The sequence below is a fragment of the Dunckerocampus dactyliophorus genome, chromosome 19, assembly GCF_027744805.1.
Source record: "Dunckerocampus dactyliophorus isolate RoL2022-P2 chromosome 19, RoL_Ddac_1.1, whole genome shotgun sequence".
NCBI classification, from domain to species: Eukaryota; Metazoa; Chordata; class Actinopteri; order Syngnathiformes; family Syngnathidae; genus Dunckerocampus; species Dunckerocampus dactyliophorus.
The window spans coordinates 1,463,283-1,479,651 of NC_072837.1; the positions used below are offsets into that span (position 1 = coordinate 1,463,283).

The 16,369-nt window shown below is 42.7% G+C and overlaps 1 protein-coding gene across 2 annotated transcripts in view; it reads left to right on the top strand.

Annotated features, from left to right (window-relative positions):
• The first annotated feature begins 1,544 nt into the window (after positions 1 to 1,544).
• Positions 1,545 to 16,369, top strand: part of esrrgb (estrogen-related receptor gamma b) — a 50,665-nt gene continuing 35,840 nt past the window's right edge. The window contains exons 1-2 of one of the 2 annotated variants that reach the window (XM_054762580.1): positions 1,545 to 1,643; positions 2,385 to 2,519. In XM_054762580.1, the coding sequence (XP_054618555.1) occupies positions 1,588 to 1,643; positions 2,385 to 2,519 (191 nt within the window). In that variant the 5' untranslated portion in view covers positions 1,545 to 1,587. Of the gene's footprint in view, positions 1,644 to 2,384; positions 2,520 to 15,379; positions 15,718 to 16,369 lie in introns of those variants that run through there. The other variant, XM_054762583.1, reaches the window with a different exon arrangement.

The window sequence follows — 16,369 nt, forward strand, 5'->3', positions numbered from 1 at the left end:
AGCTGGAATAAGCGTGCCCTATTAAGCGCATGAATTACCTGCCTCTTTAGACGCACAGCAAAGAGAAAGACGGGCGTTCGTGTCTCACATAAGGATCGTGGATGATGGGCAAAATTTACAAAAAAAGTGAAGTTTTCCTTTAAAGTTACAGGTCTGTGAGAAATTTCAAGTCTGTCCAACGTATGGCGTTCAGTAACAGCGCCACCATGTGGCGTATTTGCGTATTCTGAAAACAATAGCGCAGGTAACACAGTAGGGGGGCATGTTTTGGCACATTTTCACCCTTTTCGGGAGTAGAAGGTTCCACAAACAACTACACACAGTCTGTAAATCAGCACAAGTTTGCGTGATTTCCCTCAATGAGCGTAATGTTTTAACGCCATCAAAAGCGATCCTTCACGAGAGCGAGCCAGGGGAGAGAGACAAGTAAATGGCTTGTCTTCTTACTCCGCTCTGCTATTACTCAGGAGGAAGGTGGCGCCATGAAAGATGAGCTTCAGTTGATAGACTCGTGATTCGTTAACTTCACAGGCACTCTCGGGGAATCCTGAGGCCACGCTCCCCCTGCCGCCGCCCCGGGCAATTATTCTCTTTTTGAAATTCAACATGCACATGAGGGTGGGTGTGTGTGTGTCTGCTATGAATGCAGGCTTGTGCGGGATCTGCATGCGTATCCCCCTAACTTATCTTAAAAGCGCCCAAATCCGCCGGCGCCCCATGGCAGCGGCAGTCAAATACGCTAACATCTAAAAGCTCTGCTACCTAGTGGTGGCTCGCTCCATAGATGAGACCCTCCGAAAAAACTGTGAGCTGACAAAGAACATACCTTCAATTAGCCAAACCATTAACATTTTAGAGGAAGTCAGTGTTTGGATCCCCTGGGCTTCCCGTCACTCCCCCCACTGGTGTCCTTTTCATATTCAAATACACAACTTGAAAGTACGCCATATCTAATCCGAAAAATTGGTCTTTTAGATGGAGTTAATGCTTGGAGGTGTAAATGCCAGCTGATGGAAGAAGAAGAAGACGAGTTAAACAATCATCATGGACTCCTGTGAGTCCTAAGAGGCCTCGGCGGTATTGTCTTTTCTAATTTAGCAGGCGATTAGTCCATCAAACGAGCCTGTTTTCATTCAAATAAGGGTCTGTGGTCATTATGCTGTGTTGGGCTCGTGGCCGCTATTGATTTGTTTCATTTTGGGAGTCCGGCTGCAGAATTCTCACGGCAGACAGACAGGGAGGGGTGGGACATAACTTGAGCTAAAGCCAGACAACAACACAATCATCTGCATGGAAGCAGGAGTTCAGAACATACAAGATTCCAATATTATTTTTAATGTGAGGATAGCATTTGAACTTGTGATTCATGTGTTGGGATCACATGATGTCAGCAGCCAGCAACAGCTTCAGATTCTCCCATCCTATTGGAAATAGGATTATTTTTTACCTCAGTTCAAAGGTGGCTAATTTTGCTGTGACACACACGAGCAGGAGTTTTATTTATGTCTTAAATGGCTTATTTACTCTTATTACGTCTACAGTATTGGGTAATACAAAAAGCCACCATTACAACACGATGATGAGACAATGGCCACCACAGGAAGTACGCAGTCCAGAAAAAAACAACAAGGACCTGCTAAAGTGTGAGTCTGTTATCTTATTTATGTCTAATATGTCTAATTTTCTCTGATTATATCGACTATATTGGGTAATACAAATGTAATGGCCGCTATAGGGGTGTTATGTCATGTCTAGAGGGCTCTAATAATGTTCAAAACCGTATTTACTAGATTGTAAACAGGGTTTTTATACCATACCTTCGAAAATGTTCCATTTATTAATACTGAATCCTACTTTGCGGAAATTCACTTATCGCGGTCGGGTCTGGAACCAGTCAATCGCGTGATAAACGAGGGACTGGCTTGTTGTCCCATAAATGTCCACTTAGAAGTGTTCATGTAGCCACTTTCTTCTGTGAATATCATCAAATGACCCGAGCGGCGTAGAAACAGGATGCATGGATGGATGGATGGACCCGTTGTCCGTTCCAGTTATTGCAGGAAGTCACATGAGTAAATATGCATGCTTTCGTTATGCCGTATGCAGTACAACAAAGGCACTGAATTGAGACGTTGACTGACTTAAGGGGAAACGCCGTCTGAAACGTTGAAATTATGTATTGATTTCCTGCTGTCTTTCGCCCCAGTGCATCCGTGTAATTGCCTCTTTGCCACCGCGGCCCGACCATGGAGGTATCACCGCCTCTCGGAGAGTTGGTTAAAAACAGCTCCAGTCCAGCGAACGACTTGTGTTGCGTGGAGCGTTTTTCCTCCATCGTCAGCAGACATGCTGCTGAGCCCTAACTTTTTTTTCTTCTTTTTCAGGGGTTTGTCCTTCTGTCGGGTCCCACTTTGGTGCACAGGATATTTCAGAAACGTCTGCAGGGGATTTCATCACATCTGGCACAAATGTCCACTTGGACTGGAGGAGGATGAGCTGATTTGTGGTCAAAGGTCAAGGTTGGTGTGACCATGCAACATTTTTTTTTATTGGGACCATGAATAAACGTAAATAGGGACGTACAAATGAAGTCTTGACGTCTTTGGCAGTCAACGTTACTTTTTGTTTGGCAGTGAAAGAGTTAATGGTGCAGCTAAGATCATTACATTAAGGCTGATCAGAAGCATTAAAGGTGCTCTGTTATACAAATTTGACAATTTAGGATGATGTTCAGCAGGGATGTAACTCTCTTGGTGGTAGACGATTCCATATGCATGTAGATACACGAGTTACGACACGATCCAAGAACGATATATTTTAAAAACAGAACAATTCGATACACTGTACAAACAATACGATACGATTCTACGGTTACATTTGTTGAAGTAGACATTAATCTTACGTTCTAAAATAAAGAAGCCAATTCTTTAAAAGTGTTTTTGTTATTATTATTATTATTATTATTATTATCGTTATGCAGATCGAACTGGCGTATTGACACCTCGCCACGCCACACCGCTAGCGACTAGCCGGCTAGCTACTAGCTTCACCACACGCTCGCCCGCATGGGCCACTACCTAGTGAAAGGTAACGCTACATATTGGAGCTGCCGCCACTGCTGCTGTGTTTTTGTTTTGGACTTTGTAAAAGTTAACGCGTTCCTTTCTATGTTGCTATGTGAACAGTAACAGTAATGCTTAAACGGACCAAAATAGGACAAAATTCTGTATTACATGTGATCATGAAAGTACCTGTTACTACGTGCTCACAGCATGGATAGAAAGCCATAAAAACTTGTTGGAGGTGTTTTAGTGGCGGCCTTTGTAGGTGCATAGGTGTGTCCCTTTACCTGCCTGTTTTTATATTTTTAGAACACACAGAAAAGAGAAAGATGTGTGTGCATGTCTCACATAAGGATTGTGGATGGTGGGTACTTTTCCTTTAAACTGTCTAAATTTCGGCATAGATTTTGTATATTATTATTTAAAATTATTTGTAAAAAATAGTAGAAAATGGGTCCTTTTTAAGTCCACAGTGACAAAACTAAAGCTCCATTTGTTTTTTGGTGTGAGTGAGTGAGGTCGACTCCTGATGCTGCTCTTAAACTCTCTCAGGATGCTCGGCCTGTCCCCAGAAAACGGAAGACAATGAATTCTCCTGAAGAAATGTCTTTTATTTAGGACAATGAGCCTTGTGGGCTTTCCTAGAGTCTCTTTTCAGGTTAAAGCATAGTTAGACTACCTCTTAACCCGACACAATGGCGGAGTCGTGTAGCGTGTCAGACATAAGACACCAAAAGCGGAGAAAAAATGGATTCGTATTCCGCTGCTGTGTCATTGTGTGACTTCGTCTGTGCCAAATTGCTGCTGCAGAATCCAATAGTGTTTTCTTTGCTTTGCTAATTATTAATTACCCGTCTCCATGCATATGTGTTTATTCCTAATTGCATTTGATGGATGACTGGCAGCTCTGACACCTCATTAGAGCGGATTAATTGAACGACACAATATTTATGTCTCGCGCAATGACCAGTTATCCCGCCATCTATCAGCGGGATGATCTCGCTGATTGAAAACCACTGGTCCGTGTAATCCTAATTATTTGGAATTAGAAAGGAATTTATGGCTTCTCGTGGCGTTTTCTGTGATGACGGCAAATTGGAAACATTAACTGCATAACGAGGGAGAAAATGAGGGGAAGACACAATCATGGAATTAATGCGGGTGAATGTCGTAGAGAGGGGGACGCTTGGACGTATTAAACAAACCAGGTGCGTGCCTCAAAGACTTGCAGAGGTGTTTTATTACTTGACAGCCCAAAGCCGTTGAAGTCGTGCAGTTTTTGGGGAAAAGAGGCTTCGGAAGTATAAAAACCCATTAAGTAATAGCTAAAGGTTTGTTTTAGAAGATTGATGATTGTCATTTAGTTTTTCTATATTTATTTCAAAAGGAGAATGGACTATTTTATGTTAGTGGCTATTTTTCGATATATATATATATATATATATTTTTTAGTTTAATGAAAGAGATAGATATTCAACGTAAATATATCGTGATATGAGTTTTGGTCCATACGGCCCAGCCCTCGGTAGTGTGCTATTTATTCTCTGCTATATTTTGTGTAACCGTGGCAAAGTAATTGTTGTGGTTGTTTTTAATGTTTTTGCAGTAGTTAACTTCTTTTTACGCTTGTGGGGCACTTCAAGATTAAGCCCCATTATGGTTTTGTCATAAAAGGTAAAACAGTATTTTGATGTTATATGTCCATATTAATATTGACAAACTTGTTTTTACACATACGACATACGATTGCTTGAAAATGTTACTTCAAAATTGCCGTTAATCCTGGAAGAGGTGATTTACATTGATATTATATCCGGTGGGAAAAAGAGTCCAACCAGCATCCTACAACAGATTGTGTTGGTCCTTGGAGGTTCTGCGGTATTTTTGAGTGCACAAATGTAGATTGTCATAAACAATGTTTCCTGCAGACATTTATATGGAGGAATGCCCAGAGGATTTCCCACACATTTAACTTGTATATTTATTATTCCCTCGTCAATCCACTGCCATCCAAAGCACGCGCCGGCAGAACATTTGGAACCTTATTATATATTTGTCTTTTTATGGAAAAGTTGCCCTCAAAAGAGCATTTCCACTGAACTTGATATAACCCTCCTCTAACTTCTGCAAAGCTTTTGCCCTCATGGGAGGAGCGCACACTAAAATCCAGCATTTGAGCTCACAGAGAAGCAACAAGGCCCAGAAGAGCGAGGCTTTTACTATCATACAGTATAGGAAAGCCTCCAGGAACACACTTCTTTCCCAGGTACTGAGAACGTCCTAAAGCTGATGTTTTTTTGTTTTTTTTCCCTTCCACCCTAACTTTTTTAACACCATTAGCCGTCTCCCTCGTGGTCTGGAAAGTGTTGACTGAATGAAGCTGTTTGCCTCTTTGAGGTGTTCCGACAAAGCGTTTCTCCGTACAGAACTCATTCATTGCTGTTATATCAAAAAGCAAAATGTTAATGTGGCTCTCTGATACAACATACCGAGTTTGCAGTTTACCAAATACATATTTTACGAGTAATCTATCAGTAATTAACAAGTCGTGTTAATTATTAATGTAATCATAATTTATATATACAGTATATAGTAATAATATATAATTATGCGTAATATTACATTATAATATACATTTTATTGTGTATATACAATAGTAATAGAATTATATTAATACATTATTAATAGTTCATTGATACTGCACAAATCAAGACATTTTCAAGCAACTAAAAACTAAAAGTTAAAGGTTGCGTATTATACTACTAAGTCTCAGAGTTTACGCAATAGTGTGTTGGAAGTGTGTTGTCTGAAATTTAGCCTTGATGCGTATAGTAAGCCCTACTGGGTACACGGCGTGTTCTGCGTCTGTAGCTTTAATGCTAATGAGCTGTTTTTTGTGCACTTTTTCTGCGTTTTATTGTTACTGTGCACTTGTCCAAACTAAAAGATGCATGTGCAAGAATGGACATTTTGCACTGTTGGCTGTTAAGGAGGTTCTAAGGAGAGCTTCAAAATGTAAAAAGAAGAAATGGGAGTGAGACACAAAAAAAATCTGAGCAAGCAATTTATTGCAAACACGCATGAAAGTGAAATAGGCTGTTGATCAGCTGATCAAAAGCTCTCAGTACCCTACAACACAGGGCTGATAAAGTTCCCACCAGCCCACAGGCCAAAGAGAAAGAGCATAAGCCACCTGAGGGATGCCCTCAAAACCTGTGGTGACCCCAGCTGGTCGTAAAAAGTGCATCTCGTTCCAGAAAGAACAAAAGCAAGGTGGATGAGGAGGAAAAGAGTAGCAGACGCAATAACAATGTCATCCCGTATGTCTCAGGTCTATCTGAGAAACTCATTTTAACAAGCGCAACATACTAGTGCACTTCAAACCTGCTACACTTTGAGACAGAGGTTGGCACACCCCAAAAGCAGGGCAGCCCATACCCAGAAGAACAATCTGCCGTATGCTGTCCAGTGCGGTGAGGAACGTGCCCATTTTTACATTGGGGAAACCGAGCAGCCACTGAGCAGGCGCATGTCACAACACTGACGGGCTCACGCTTCAGGTCGAGACTCTGCGGTCTACTTGCACCTCAAAGAGAAAGAGCACTAGTTTGTGGACAAAAAACGTACACATTCTGGACGGAGAAGACCGATATCTTGAAAGAGGAGTGAGAGAAGCCATCTATATTCTACGTGAGAAGCCATCTCTGAATAGAGGGGGTGGTCTACGACACCACCTTTCTCGATGCTGGTTGACTGAGAGGCCCCACTCCATTGTATCCTAACGATTGGCATTTGGCACCACTGAAGAGCCAACCATTCCTGTCTGGACCTGCCTTCCTCCATCCATCTTCCAAGGTCAGGTCGCGGGGGCGGCAGCCTAAAAAGGGAAGCCCCGACTTCCCTCTCCCCGGCCACTTCCTCCAGCTGCTCCCGGCAGATCCCAAGGGATTCCCAGGCCAGCTGAGAGACATAGTCTCTCCAACGTGTCCAGGGTCTTCCCCAAGACCTCCTACTGGTCAGACATGCCTTGAAATCCTGGCACCCTGACCAAATGCCCAAGTCACCTCATCTGGCTCCTCTCAATACGGAGCAGAAGTGGTTCTACTCCGAGTTTCAGCCGGATGACAGTACTTCTCACTGTATCTCTAAGTAAGAGCCCAGCCACCCTACGGAGAAAACTCATTTCGGCCACTTGTACTCGCGATCTTGTGCTTTCGGTCACTACCCAAAGCTCATGACCATAGGTGAGTGTAGGAACGTAGGTAGACTGGTCAATTGAGAGCTTTGCCTTTTAGAGGGTAAATAGATTGGATCCTGTCCCAAGTTCTCAGACTAGAGCTGTCCTATCTAGTCCGACTGGTGTTTCCCACCTAGTCTTTGAGCATGAACTGATGAAGCCTGCTCGCATGAGAGGCAAAACGTCTTCTAAGACAACCTGAACAGTCCGGTTGCAATTGATTGAATGCCGTGAGAATACAATGACCTGGATGAATGAGAATATTCACAGGCATCTTCTTGACACCATCTGAATTCCTCATTTGATGCTACCTGCATCAACGCAAGGCCATCTTGATGATGGAGTCACCTCTTGTGTCATTGCCGTCTCGAAGGCGGATCGATACGTTCATCTCACATTCATTCCAACGAGGCGGCTGGCACCGCGTCAGCGTCTTGTGACGTGCGCCGAGTGTAGCCTGCTGATCAAAGACGCCGTCAACAGGTAACAATTGCATCTGACTCATTGAAACACACCGATGAACACAAAGTACTACAAACGAGAGCACACCTGTGAGAGGATAAATATGTCATGAGAAAGTTGTGTGCAAGTCTGAGAGGAGACAAAAGTAACTTCAGTGAATTCTCTTCTTGGAGCTGCCGCTTGAGCTCCTACCTCGCCGCGCCCACGGGCTACCAGCAACTCTTCAATGGTCGCCTTCACTCGGAGGAACTTGGGTACAAAACTTTTCATTTTACGTGGCTTCGGAAGCGCTTGATCGGGAAAATGGTGCTCTTATCTCGTCCCGATACTGCAATAAAAGGCACTTTCTACCTAAATTAACCACACGGACGAGCACATTGCGGAGCATCCTGGGAAACGTCACTGTTCTCTTTAGCTGCTAGCGATGACACGCTAGTTGAGAGCTTCTCTCAGCAGGAGGATGGGATGTGTGTCACTTCACGTAAAGACGCACGCAGCTCACTTTTTGGTGTGTAGTCGTCCCTCGCCACTTCGCGGTTCAAACATCACTCCCTCACTCTATTGCCATTTTTCAAAAGGTAATTAAATAATAATTGACTTTTGTTTTGTGGCTGACTACACTGTGGTTATTAGTCAAAAATATGCATATTAACTCATTCAATCCCAGCCATTTTTCAAAAACAACCCCTTCACTAGCGGCCATTTTTGACCATTTTGAGTGATTTTTCAAGGCACACAGAGAAAAAGAAAAAAACAAAAGAAAGATTAGACTGTCATCTTTCATCAGAAAAAAAAGTTTGTTTCTACCTTTTTCCGTTCTTTAGTAATCAGCAGTAGAACATAGGCAAGTTTCAGGAAAATATCAGCTCCCGACTAACAAAAAAAGGGAGAAAAACAGCTTTTTGTGAAATGACACATTTCAAGCATAACTTTCACTTTGACGCAGTTTTTTTTTTGCTTTTGTCTAATCAACAATACAACTGAACAACATAAACAACACAAAATGAGGTTGTTTTACATCCAAATAACAATTTATTTACAAATTATATAGAGATATTTTCCTGAAACGTCTGATCGTTCTTGTGGTAGGTTCCATGTTTATATCGCCATACAACACAATATTCTGTGTGCCCTGAAAGATCAGCCAAAATCGTCTAAAATGTACGGTACTGGAGGGGATGTCTTTTGAAAAATGGCTGGGATTGAATGAGTTCACGTTAAAAAATTAACTTGCTGTATATAATTAATTTTAGTACTATGAGTACTCACCCTTTCTCTTTGCATTTAAGGTAAATAAAGTTATAATTGCAGCATTTACGGTATTTAAGGTCTATGCTTTTCTCAGAAATTGCACTCTAGTTTTTCTGATGACTGCAAATACAAACTTTCATTGTTTCCAAGACTTGGCTCGTAATCCATAGACGACTCTCATTGGGCCTCACCTCTCCGCCCGAGTGGAGGGTCACCCCTGTGGTCGTATCGCCAGCACAGCAGTCACATTGCTCCGCCATGCGAGCAGACTGCTTACTAGAAGCGCCGGGAACCTTTCATATTTCCCAGTCAGCGTTTTTGGGCGGGATAATTTTGGCAGCCTTTAAGGATATCGCTGCCTTAATAGAGGATAAAAATAAACGGGGTGGCGCGCAGGGCTATATTGGGCCGGCGTAATCTTGTATTGGGCACTGCATCGGAGCTAAACGGCTGGCTTGTGCTCCGTTCGATGAGATTAAAGCGCCTCCCTGCTTGATTCCTAAAGACCATTTGTGCTATTTTTAAACAGCAGAGGGAGTCTTTGGAGCCAAGTGTATCCAGAAAAAGGCCAGTTAAAATGATTAAAAGACCGGGGTGTAAATGGCATTACGGAACGCCTTTGCTCTGCGGCCCGTTCGGGTGCCTTACGTTCTAACGTCATCCTCCACGAACCAGGAAGTAGCCTGCCAGCTAGCAAACTCACAAAAGTGAGTACACCCCTCACAATTAAGCAACCCTTTTCTTACAGTGGACCAGGGGTGTACAAACTTTTTCCACCAAGGGCCACATACCACTTTGGTGTGATGCTAAGAAGTAACGGTTGCGTGTTCACAGTAAATCTGCTGCTATACAAGCTCTACACAGACTACTCTGAAATACATTTTATTTCCATAGTGTTTGCCTTGACAAGATACACAAGATATAAAATGCTTGCTGAAATGGGAAGCGTGTACTCGCGGTTTTTCGAGGATGGATCCCCCTGCCCCAGGTTAAGAAATGGTCCAGTCCTGTCATATGATGTCACCCTTGACTTAGCCTTATTAAGAATGAGCTTTAAGTACAATATTTGATGTTACTAACTTACAAATGCCTGCCTTTTGTTTATGTCATCACAATTAAGCACAGCTACTGTCAGAGCGCAGACCAGAGCTGCTTGATCAAATCCTGTAACTGGTTACAGATAGCGTTAGGCCCAAAAGGTCTTTTAGCAATATTTTAGTTGTTGTTTTTGAGCATTAGTGACATCAGACTAGCATGGCTCCATGCCGGTACATCACTCTCAACACAAGTCCTATTGTGTGAGTCCAATCAAGATATCAGTGTCCCTGATTTGTTTGGTTTTTTTAGCCGTCCTCCATTACTCTAAAGAGGCCCACCGTAGAGACTAATAGCGCTTATTAACGCAGTGTGAGCCAGCAAAGGTCCAGCCCGGTTCACCAGCGCTGGCAGAGCGAGCGGCCAGCGTGGGCCCGAGAGGCGAGCGGAACGTAATAATAAAAGGCAACAAATGCACCCAGCTGATTAACGCAGCCCTGCGGCTATTGTAATTATCCCGCTCCACTCTCCTCCTGCAGAGGAGCCAAACGAGGAAACATGGATCAGAGCTGAGGAAGTTATGCATGTATATACAGTAGATCAGAATAGATCAGGTTATGTTGGGACTTTTGGGCTTTTATGTAAAAAAAAAAAAAAAAAAAAAAGTAAGATTAAAGAAGCTTTTTGGATGAATTCTTTAAGAGCTCTCCCTATAGTTCAAGAATGTATTAGCAAAGTAACGCTTTTCTAAGTACAGAAACTACAGGTAGTACTTTAAGTCCCTGTTTGCATGATTGAGAGATTCTTGCTCCAGGGCTCCCCCTACGGTCACTGAATGTAATTACAAGTACCTGTAAGCCTTTGGTCCAAATAGCTAGGGTTCGTATGATTGCACAAATTATATATTATGTTTTAGCAGTATGTAAATGTAAAAAAAAATACAATTTGAATAAATTAAGATATAACCATCTAACTAAATGATAAACAATGTATTTTAAAATCATAACACACTAAGACACTAAGACAGCATAAACGCAGAAAATAAACAGCAAAAATGCATATAATTACCACACACTATAAACAAATGATAACAATTTGATTAAAAAACTCATCTAAATTCTAAATAATAAAGTGTTCAATTTTAAAAAGTTTAAATTTGAATACGTAAACAAAGAAAAACTAAAATAATAATAACAAAATAACACAGAAGATTGTAAACTGAGGACCGCCTGTATTTTGATTAAAAAATATTTATCAACATGACAAATATGTTGTTAGTTTATTTATTCAATTTGAACTAGCTTTAAATCTGAGAAAATAAACGTAATGTTATTGTGCAGAAAGCTTCCAGGTAATGACCGCATGCAGCTTAATGTAAAAAAAATACCAATCATTTGACTAGGTTCGTCATAATTTGGTTATAAATATTATTGATTATATAGTAGAAAAGAAACTGTTATTTTGAAAGCTAATTTAAATTGAAATAGATTGACTGTAGATCCTAGTGTCATCACTTTTTGACAAACATATTACAACTTTAGCCATCTTTGTCCATCGCTAGGATTTTCATTATAGGGCTTATGTGCCTGGGGGGGGGAGACTGTTACACTTTGTAACTTTGTGTGTATTCAAGCGCAAACAAAAATACCTGGAAACTCTTAAGACCAGGTCTGTTTTTGTGGGATCAGATGCTCACTGCAAGTCGCCCCGCTCGGCTTTTCGGCCCGTTCTGCGTGGCGGCGTCCATGTTGCGAGGTCACAAGGTCGGGGCCCGTAAAATGAGAACCAGGCTCATGAATCAGGGCGTTAACGACACTGTACGCCCCGTGCCGCAGCCAGCACTGCATCCCCCAAACAGACACAGTCTGTGTCGTTACTCCGCATTGACCCACCATGGTTGATTCCACTGCCGTTAATATGACAGCGTTCAGTCAAGTTTGCATTCAAGCACTGAAGCCAGAAGTAAAAATGTCAATTTGTGCAGAGTGTTTAGATGCCAACGTGCGTGTGAGCCGCTTAAAGGGTCGCTGGAAATCTGTTTTGCTTAAATACAGACGTAATGATTGGATTAGCGCTTCTTGCTTTGGCGATAGCGTGATAGCGGGATTACACGCGGTGGGCTCAATGGATTTCCTGTCAGACGCCATGAAGCCCGCTGTGGAGGTACAAGAGGGGAGGGAGGAGCATCTCACCTCCGGAAAGTGGCAGCAGTCGAGCGGAAAATGACACACAACAATGGCTGTTGGGACTTTGAATTCAGACAAATTGGAAAAACTGCAAACTTCAACTGGAATATGGAGTCATACGTCTGCGTTTGCCGTGCACCTCATTAAAAATATCAACATATCCCCGCTATTGATTAGGCCTGGATGTCTTAATCAGATCAGCAGAATAGCCTCAACTCCGTACACGGCCGAGTACATTAATGCCAAAATATTGATCAGAAATGTAATTGAATTCACCGCTGCGTTTTATTAATCAGCCCCGTGACTCTGATCCAAGGTGACAGCGCAAAGAAAAGCACAAACTGTCTAATTGTTGGCCCGTTTGCTTCAGTCTGGCCCCAGGCTGCTGATCGGTAAAGAGCTCGCGATGGCTTTGGTATTGATCGGGACCAAAATGTGGGTTGATGAAGAGTTTGGAAGGGGGTGGGAGGGACGCAGTGTATGTTAGATCGAACACCTTTGAGTAACGTGACTTTTTATAGTGTTATGAATGTGTACAATCATGGAAAATATGATGACAGCAGCCTTGTTTCTTCAGTTTATTGATCCATTTGAACGCCTGCTACAACTAAAGGTGCATTTGTTTGTTAATGACGATAACACATATGCAGTATACAGTAGCTCAGAAGAGTTTCATTTAAGAGCTGATTCCAAGCAACTTCCATGCTTTTCTTCATCATAACCAAAGGCTCTTACTTGGATAGCTCTAGCAAAAAAAATGAACTCTATTTTTGTTGTCATTGTTATATTTGTCCAAACAAAGGTACTTTAGTTGTACCAGGCATTAAAATGAACAAGAAACTGAAGAAGCAAGGGTGCTCTCATCATTTTTTCCATGAGTGTTTAAATGAGTCTCAGAGGTCCTGCAATGATGTATTGGAAGTGTGTTGTCTTGTTCAGTGGTGCTTTTGGTAAGCCCGACGAGGAACGCGCTGCTTTGTGTGTGTCTGTAGCTTTAATGCTAATGAGCTCTGTTTGTCCACGCCTGTCTCCAGCAGCGTGCGTGTCTTCAATAGCGATACCACTGGTTTAGTTTCCGTTCCGATACCGAGTAAAATTCAGGCTGGTGTCATTTCATAATTTAAAAAAAAAACTTACCACTTCCACACGGAACGGGAGGAGAACTTTTTTTCACTCTATCGCGTTGGACATGCCATGGCTGACTCAGTGTTAAGGTAATTCCGCCTAGTCTCGTCTCATCAACGAGAAAACACGCATGACTCATCACGTTTTAGTCGTCAATGAGCCATGTTTAGCTCGTCGCCGAAAACAACACTGCTTCAATGAAGGTAAAAGTCATTTATCCTTTCAGTCCTCATTGATGCGCATTCACAGTTGTTTTATGCATGTGAAACTATCATTCTAAAAGTGCAAAAAAGTGTTTCATGTTAACGTTTTTGAGAGTGAACCGCTGATGACGTCATAGACGGGGCGACATCACTGCTGGGTTTCTGGTTGCCATTTTGTTGAGCTAGGTAATAGGATGCTAACACGAAAGGACGTTTTGTGATTAAAAAAATAGTCGTGCCTCGCAATATCGAGGTTCGATTATCCCGCCCTCGCTATATTGCTGTTTTCTAGAAATGAATGAATGAATAAATGATGGCTTTTTTTTTGTGGTAGACTATGATTCATCATTAGTTCAAACATAACGAAATACAAGTGATATGTAGTATTATGGTCACTAGGCGGCAGTAAAGACACAAAACATTGACACATTAGCTTACGAGACATTACCTTAACACTGCATGAAGTCATGACGTCAGCCATGGCATGTCCCACATCATGGAGTGAAAAAAAGCTATCCTCACATTCCGTGTGGAAGTGGTACGTTTTTGGTTTCTCAAGTTTGGTAATGGTAATGGTTTAATTTTATTCGTATTTGGTCGTACATGTCCTTTCTGCTGTTACCAAAGCAGTATTTAAGTTCAAGGCTAACTGGTTAGCTCACTAGTTTGTTAGCTGTCTAGCTGTCTCGATTCCCTGCAGCATAAGAGTTGCAAAACATGTTGTAAACGATGAATAATAGGAGTGTGAAGGTGACTATAGGGGTCTTATTTCATGTCTACAGAGCTCTAATAATGTTAAATAAAACATGTTTTAAAAGTCATAAAGAGGTTTTCTATGCTCTAACTATGAAAATATTCAATGTATTAACATTGAATCCTGTATTGCAGAAATTAATTTAATGCGGTCGGGTCTGGAACCAATTAACCGCGATAAACGGGGGACGACCGTACATTAACAACACAGTTGGACTCATACAGTGTCTGAATAACACGACAAGACGCGTGCCATGTTGTACGCTAACCGGAGAATGTACGCAACCCAAGGCAAAGTGTCGATGTTAACCAAAAATCACGCCTACCAGAGCAGACGCTAACCGAGGTTCCTCCGTACATTAAAAACAAGTGAGTTGAGTGTTGCCGCATTGACGATGGTTAACTTCTTTCTAGGATGATTTTTTACTTTTATCTGAGGTCTTTTATGTTTAAAATGCAGGCTACCGTACTGGCTTTTGATTGGACAGGGACAACATTTTCATTTGGGGAATGGAAGACAATTACCGAGGCTGGAACCCTCGTAGCCGACTTGGGCCTCAGCTGTTGTCATTCATGCCGAAGGACATCAACACTCTTAGCTTCCTCCATGCTGCATCCTTCAGGGAGGGGTGTAGACTTGCTAAATCCACCCTCTCTCCTCCTCTTTCTACTCAGCGGCGTGATGGTGAGCTGCTGTGGGAAGCAGCTGGTGTTGCTTTAAAGGAAAGGCGCGTGAAAAGTGCGCAGAGAACACTTTAGCTGCATTAAGCTGGCGCTGAGCCCCGTAAACGGTGTGCTTTAAAGTCTCTGGACGTGCGTCTCGCTTGTAAACACCTTTGCAAAGTGTCTGCCTGTGTGTTTGTGCTCCTTGCAACGCTCACTGGACGCCGCATTCGTCCGCTCAAACGCCAACATCCGCCCTCTACTCTCTCATTGGCCGCAATCATGACAGCCCTCCTCAGTGCAGACCAATAGCAGCTGCACCATATGCCTCCAAGCCACACCCCCTTGCTCTTATAGAACCCCCGTGTCTTCAATGAAGACTCAATCCTTCCTCCCCTTCTCCTGGCGTGTGCGCGTTCTCGCTCCCTCTCTCTCTCTCTCTCGCTTGCATCCTCCCATCTTCACCCTCTCCATCATCTTCTCCTCCTGCAGCCTCGGTGGCGTTTTCCGGGTCACACGGGGGGAGGGCGGGGTTACCAACACCCTAGGAAGACCTGAGCAACATTTAGTGCAAGATGATGTGGAGACTCGGGAAGTGAGCTCCTCCTCATCCAACCTTTCTAAAAGCTTTTTTTCCACCCCCCGACCTGTCTTTTCTTCTGCAACATCTGGAATGCTTAACGTGGACTGATGGATGTTTCCGAACTGTGCATCCCTGACGCGCTCTGCTACCATAACCAGTAAGTGCATCCTAACTCTAAACATCCTAAACTAATGCAAAGTAAACTCATCAGCAGCGCGTTGAGGTCTATGGGCTGCATGCACGTGCATTATGGGAATAACAGGGACTGAAAGTCTGCAGGGAGTCCTAGCGGGACAGTTGCCTCTGCAGCTGTCCCGCTCTGCATCAGGATCCAGGATTAGTGCGGACCAACTCTCCCCCGCCATCACACAGTGTCTTCTAGTGTGCACAAATTGCCATCCAATGTGTTTTTTAGGTTTAAAATGAAGGAAGAAAGTCCTCAAGTGACTAAGTGACTAAGTTTTTGCTGACTTTCATCACTTTTAAGAGGAACCCATGCACGTAAATAATACAAGTACTACGCTTAAGTACTTTACACTTTCATAGCTGCAGCGTTGCATGCAAAAGGGGTCTTGTCGCCCAAAGCGTCTGCAAGACCCTTTAGTGGGAGCCTCTTACATGTTAATCTCTAGATGGGATCGGGCGTCTTTTACTGCGCCGTTCATTAGAAACAGTCTGACTAAAGCTCTGTAAAACCCAAAACAGACGTATTGTTGATGTATTGTTCGTTTATTGGAAGCCTTTTGCTTGCTAATTACAGCTGCTTGTACTGACAATAACCAGCAAAAATGGGCTTTTTCACGGGAAAG